Source organism: Silene latifolia, chromosome 9 (genome assembly GCF_048544455.1).
Source record: "Silene latifolia isolate original U9 population chromosome 9, ASM4854445v1, whole genome shotgun sequence".
Taxonomy (NCBI): domain Eukaryota; kingdom Viridiplantae; phylum Streptophyta; class Magnoliopsida; order Caryophyllales; family Caryophyllaceae; genus Silene; species Silene latifolia.
The window spans coordinates 64,739,178-64,745,475 of record NC_133534.1 but is presented as its reverse complement, the minus strand read 5'-3'; the positions used below and the strand labels follow the sequence as shown (position 1 = coordinate 64,745,475).

The 6,298-nt window shown below is 45.0% G+C and overlaps 1 protein-coding gene across 1 annotated transcript; it reads left to right on the top strand.

Moving 5' to 3' along the window:
- Positions 1–4,442: 4,442 nt before the first annotated feature.
- LOC141601139 (uncharacterized) lies at positions 4,443–5,507 on the top strand. Its single transcript, XM_074421407.1, has one exon. It carries the CDS (start codon positions 4,443–4,445, stop codon positions 5,505–5,507), a length of 1,065 nt encoding a protein of 354 aa, XP_074277508.1.
- Positions 5,508–6,298: the final 791 nt, after the last annotated feature.

Here is a 6,298-nt window from a genome sequence, read left to right as displayed (position 1 = left end):
GGCCTTTGGTTGTGTGGGGTGTGCTTTAAAACCCGTACCACTCGCTCTAGTTGTCGGCATAGTCGGGAGGATATTGTGGCGCATCCGGAGTGTGTTCATGGCCTTTACAGCTTTCATATTTACGGTATTCCGAGACCTTTGGCTCTGTCTCCTTCGGTTTCTTCGTCTGATGATGGTGTTGAGCTTGTTCAATGGTCTATATCCTCGCTTGATCGTTTGTTGTCGTTGGGCCTTCGCACCGTGAAATATATTCCCCCAAGTGTCATCTTAGGTTTGCTCGGGCTTTGAAAGGAGTTTTAGATGATGTTGCTGATTCCCCCGGTGACCTTTCACGCTGGATTCGTTTGCTTGTTTTGCCTCTTTGTCTGCTTAAGACCTTCGCTCCTAGGAGTAATCTTGAGTGTAGGACTGTTATTTGGCGCCAGCGTCAGGAGGAGAGTATTTCCCGGGCTATTCTTTCCCCGGGGGGGTTTGCGGTTGTTGCAGGAGTGTTTGGATGAGGGTCCTTCTTCGTTTCACATGGAGGAGGATCTGGGTTTGAGTGAGCTTAACTTCCGTCAATGTCGGCGGAATATTGGTGATGGTCACTATACTGCTGCTGTTCGGGTGCTTTCTTCCTCTGGGGTCGCCCCTTACTCTGATGCCACTCTTGTGGCCTTACGTGAGAAGCATCCAGTAGCCCCACCTCCTTCATTGCCTCCTTTGTCTGGGGATCATCATCCTCTGGTTGCCTCTTTGACAGTGGTGTTGGATATGATTCGGAGCTTCCCACGTAGTACTTCTTGTAGGAGGGATGGTTTTCGTGCCCAGCAATTTATGGATTGTTTGAGTGGCGTTGTTGTGGCTATCTCTGATGATTTGATCATTTCTATTACTAGAGTGGTTAATCTTTTTCTTGAGGGCCGGTGTCCTCTTGCTTTGGGTGAGTACATTGCCAGCGCCTTTCTCACGCCGCTTGTTAAACCAGGTGGTGGGGTCCGTCCTATTACTGTTGGCACTATCTGGAGACGGCTTGTCTCTAAGGTTGGTGCTTTTATGGTTGGTCCTTCTTTGTCGTCTTATTTTGCGGGTCTACAGTTTGGGGTGGGTGTGTCCGGTGGAGGAGAGGCTATCTTGCATGCCTTGAATCGGCTCATTGAGGCTCGGGGTGCTGAGGTGGGACTTTCTATGTTGCTGGTTGATTTTCAGAATGCTTTCAACCTTGTTGATCGTACGACCATGCTTCAGGAAGTCCGTCGTCGTTGCCCGGTTCTTTCCCGTTGGGTGGAGTTTTGTTATTCCAGCCCTGCCCGTCTTTTTTATGGGGAGCATTGCTTGTGGTCTTGTCAAGGTGTCCAGCATGGTGATCCTTTGGGCCCTTTGCTTTTCACTTTGGTTTTGCATCCCTTAGTATGCAAAATCCGGGACACTTTTGACCTCACTATGCAGGCATGGTATTTGGATGATGGCACCATTGTGGGGGATACTTTGGAGGTGGGGAAGGTCTTGGATTTGATTATGGCGGATGACCCTCGTTTTGGGCTGCATCTTAATGTCTCCAAGACGGAGGTCTCTTGGCCTGTTGAGGATCCTCAGAGCCGGCTTCCTGGGGTTTTCCCCCCTTCTATTGCTCGGCCCTTGGGTGGTGTTACAGTTTTGGGTGGACCTATCAGTACTTGTCCTGGTTTTGGCAGTGAGATTATGGCGAAGAGAGTTACTAAGACCATTGAGCTAATGGACTTGGTTGCGAGGATTGAAGACCCGCAATGTGAGTTGCTTCTCCTTCGTGCTTGTACTGGTATTTATAAGCTCTATTTCTCCCTTCGTACTTGCTCCCCAGGTGTTTTTGGGTCGGTCCATCTTCCTTTTGATGCTGCTCTTCGTTCCAGCTTGGAACGTATTGTCACCACGTCTGGCCCGGGTTTTGGGGATTGGCAATGGCGCCTTGATACATTCCCTTTTCATCTTGGTGGTCTTGGTGTCTATACGGCGGGAGATGTTTTATTTTGTGCTTTTATTGCGTCCTGTTTGCAGTCTGCTGATTTGCAGGCTAAGCTCCTCGGGCCTTCTGGTATTGTAGCTGCTGGCCCTGGTTTTGACGATGCGGCGCGGGTTTTTACTGCGACTACATGCTCTGGTATCTTAGGTAACCCTAGTGAAATTGCTGCCCCCAAACTTATGAAGAAATTGGCAGACATTTATTTCGCGACGTTCTTTCTTTGCCTCGTAGTCTTTTCTCTTTGACACCACGCCAGCTTGCTTTGTGGCAGTCTCAGCAGGGTTCCCACTCCTCTGATTGGTTGCGTGCGGTTCCTATCTCCGGGTTGGGTCAGACTATGAACCGGAGGACTTACCGTAGTGTGCTTGGGTATCGTCTGGGTGTTCCGTTATTCATGGTATCTAGGCCTTGTCCTGCCTGTTCTCGGGTTTTTGCTGACGATGTTTTTGGGGACCACGCTGTTTCTTGTACTGGTACGGTGGGCGTTAAACATCGGCATAACCTCGTCCGTGACACTCTTTTCGACATCTGCTATAGATCTGGTATTTCTGCGGGAAAGGAGGTTGATATCGGTTTGGTTGACGGGCATGGTGGCTCTCTTCGTCCTGCGGATTTGCTACTTTATTCTTGGGACAGAGGGCGGGATGTGCGCGTTGACTTGACACGGTCTTCTCCTTTGACTCAGACTGGGATGACGGATTTTGTGCCTGGCCGGGTTGTCGTTGATGCTGCTCAGCGAAAGTGTGCTAAGTATGGGGATTTGTGCGCGGCAGCGGACTATGGTTTCCTTACTTTCTCTTTCTCTTCACTTGGGGAGCTGGGTTCGGATGCTGTTGCCTTGCTCAAGCGGATCCAGAAATTCTCGGTATCTCAGGATGCGGGGGCTCGGGTGGCCGCTTACATTTTTACTAGACTTAGCTTTGCTGTTGCTAAGGGTGTGGGAGCCCAGATTGTCTCTCGGCTCCCCACCAATTTCATGTAAACTTTTATTTTTCCTTTAATGAAAGCTGCGCGCATCCTTCTTAAAAAAAAAAATAATAATAATAATAATAATAATAATAATAATAATAATAATAATAATAATACACTCCAAGCTGACTTGTTCTCTTCTGAGCTACTTGCAAAAGAGAAAGATTTGGCAAAGCAATATGCTGCTCTGAGCAAGCAGGAATTGGACATCTTATTTCAAAGAGCTAAGGTGCATAATATTAGAAAAGGAGACTGTCCATCTAGTTTCTTCTTCTCTAAAGTTTCCTTGAGGAAGCATCATAGCACTATTGGTATGATTAAGGACAAGGGAGGTATGCTCAGGTATGGTATTTAAAATGTCAACAGTGCTTTTGTTGATTATTACACTGAGCTTCTTCGAGGGTCCCTTCTAGTAGAGCCAATACCAGAGAGAATACTTTCAGCTGGTCCTAAAGTCTCTGTAGCTGCTGGTGATGCTCTTATTGCTCCCATTACTAGAGCTGAGATTAAGCAAGCTTTATTTAGTATCTCTTCTAATAAAAGCTCTAGACAGGATGGCTTTTCTTCAGGTTTTTTTAAGAATTTTTGGGATATTGTTAAGGATTATTTCTGTCTAGCAGTTAAGGAATACTTCAAAAAAGGGAGAATGATGAGAAAGGTTAACACCACTCTCCTTGCTCTGGTCCCTAAGAAAGAGGTACCTCTAAGTGTCCAGGATTTTAGACCCATAGCATGTTGCTCTGTGGTATACAAGACATAAGCAAGATTTTAGCTAATAGGCTCCAGCAAATTTTGCCTGAATTAGTGGGGAATGAGCAAGCAGCTTTCATCAAGGGTCGAAATATTTTTGAAAACATTATGATGTCACAGAATCTCATTAAGGGTTACAATCAAGGCTTAATATCCCCCATGTGCCTAATCAAGGTGGATATCAGAAAGGCATTTTTTTCTCTTCAATGGGACTTCATAAGACAGATGCTACAAGGTTTGGATTTCTCTCAATTTATCAAATGGGTTACTGGTTGCATCACATCTACTTGGTTCTCTTTGAAAATTAATGGTGCACTTAGAGGTTTCTTTCCTGGCGAGTCAGGGGTCAGGCAAGGGGACCCTCTCTCCCCATATTTATTTGTCCTCAGTATGGAAATTCTTTCTAGGCAATTGAGAGGACTCCACCTCCTCCCCCAAGTATCATCTCATCCTAAATGTGCTAAACTCAGACTTAATCATCTGATTTTTGCTGATGACCTAATGGTCTTTGTGAGGGGAGATGTTCCTTCAGTTGCTGGAGTGGCTCAGTGTCTTTCTGATTTTGCTAAGATATCTGGTTTACATGCTAACCCAGTTAAGACAAGCATTTATTATGGTGGGGTGGATGAAGCTGTTAGGAGACAGATTGGTGACCTTACTGGCTATTCTGAGGAGAGCTTTCCTTTTAGATATTTGGGGTTCACTCTTAATCCTGGGAAACTGGCCCCTTGTTATGTTTAAAACCATGGTGGATAAGATTCAGTCTGCTATTCATCATTGGACTGGGAATCTCCTATCTTATGTCGGTGAACTTAAGCTCATTAACTCTGTCTTATTTGGCCTTGAGAACTACTTGTGTTCAGCCCTCCTTCTTCCTAAGATTGTTACTAAACTGGTTAATAAACTTTGTAAGGACTATTTTTGGGGAATCCCTACTGGCAAAAGGAAAATGATCTTTCAAAGTTGGAAATCCGTCTGTTTTCCTTGGTCTGAAGGTGGACTTAATATCAAAGAACTTATGAGTTTGAACAAAGCCCTACTCAGCAGGTGGGTTTGGTTGCTAACCCAAGATAGGGTGGGTATTTGGGATCAATGGTCCAGAGACTACAACATGCTGGGGTCCTTTATTTGGACCACTAAGAGTAAACCCCATCATGCTGAAAGTTGGAGAGCTATCTTAAAAACCAGAGACTACTTGTTGGACATTGCAGAAAACCAGAATGCTGCCCAGGCCATACTTAACTCGTGTGTCTTGAGGGGTCACTTTATAGTCAGAAAAGCCTATGATATCTTTAGACCTAAGCATCAGAAGCTTGGCTGGACCAGAGTATTGTCATGCCCTGAGATTCTTCCCAAGCATCGAGTTTGTACTTACCAGGCTGATCAAAAAGTTCTCTTTACTATAGATAGGATCAGTTCACGAGGTTACCCTCTAGTAAACTGGTGTTGTCTATGCAAGTGTGCTTCTGAATCTCATAGGCACCTATTTTTTCGTTGTCAGTATTCCCAGCATGTTCGAAGACTGATGCTTCAATGGCTTGGATTCCCTAGTTCTTGGTCTGCCCTTGATCTAAAGGACTGGCTATATAGGCTTTTGCATCAGACTTGCACGCCAAAGTGGAAGATTATTCTTATGTCCAGTTGCTTGGCTGGCTTGGTTTTTGTTATTTGGGAGGAGAGGAATAACCGTGTCTTTAAAGGTTGCATTAGGAGCCCTAATCAGGTTGCCACTCAACTTAAGTGGGTCTTAAAAACTTGTCTCTCTGTTAGCAGTGTCTCTCAGCTTCGATGTTGGATTGAGAATACTTAGTCTAGTCTAGTAGCCTATTTCTTAGTTGTTTTCTGTTGGTGTTTTGCTTTTTGTAAGATCCTTCTCGTTTATTTTCCCCATTGTGGATAAATATAGATGAGTATAACCTTCTTGGAAAAAAATAATAATAATAATAATAACCTCGCTGATGATGTTTATGGGGACCACGTTGTTTCTTGTACTGGTACTGTGGGTGTTAAGCATCGGCATAACCTCGTTCGTGACACTTTATTCGACATCTGCTATAGGTCTGGTATTTCTACGGGCAAGGAGGTTGATATCGGTTTGGTTGACGGACATGGTGGCTCTCTTCGTCCTGCGGATTTGCTGCTTTATTCCAAGGACAGAGGGCGTGATGTGTGTGTCGATTTGACAGGGTCTCCCCCCTTGACTCAGACTGGGATGACCGATTTTGTGCCCGGGCGGGTTGTCGTTGATGCTGCTCAGCGTAAGTGTGCTAAGTATGGGGATTTATGCGCGGTAGCTGGTTATGGTTTCCTTCCCTTCTTTTTCTCTTCGCTTGGAGAGCTGGGTTCAGATGCTGTTGCCTTGCTCAAGCAGATCCAGAAATTCTCGGTATCACAGGATGCAGGGGCTCGGGTGGCCGCTTATATTTTTACTAGACTTAGCTTTGCTGTTGCTAAGGGGGCGGGGGCCCAAATTGTTTCTCGGCTCCCCACCAATTTCATGTAAACTTTTATTTTTCTATCTATGAAAGCTGCGCGCATCCTTTTTATAATAATAATAATAATAATAATAATAATAATAATAATAATAATAATAATAATAAT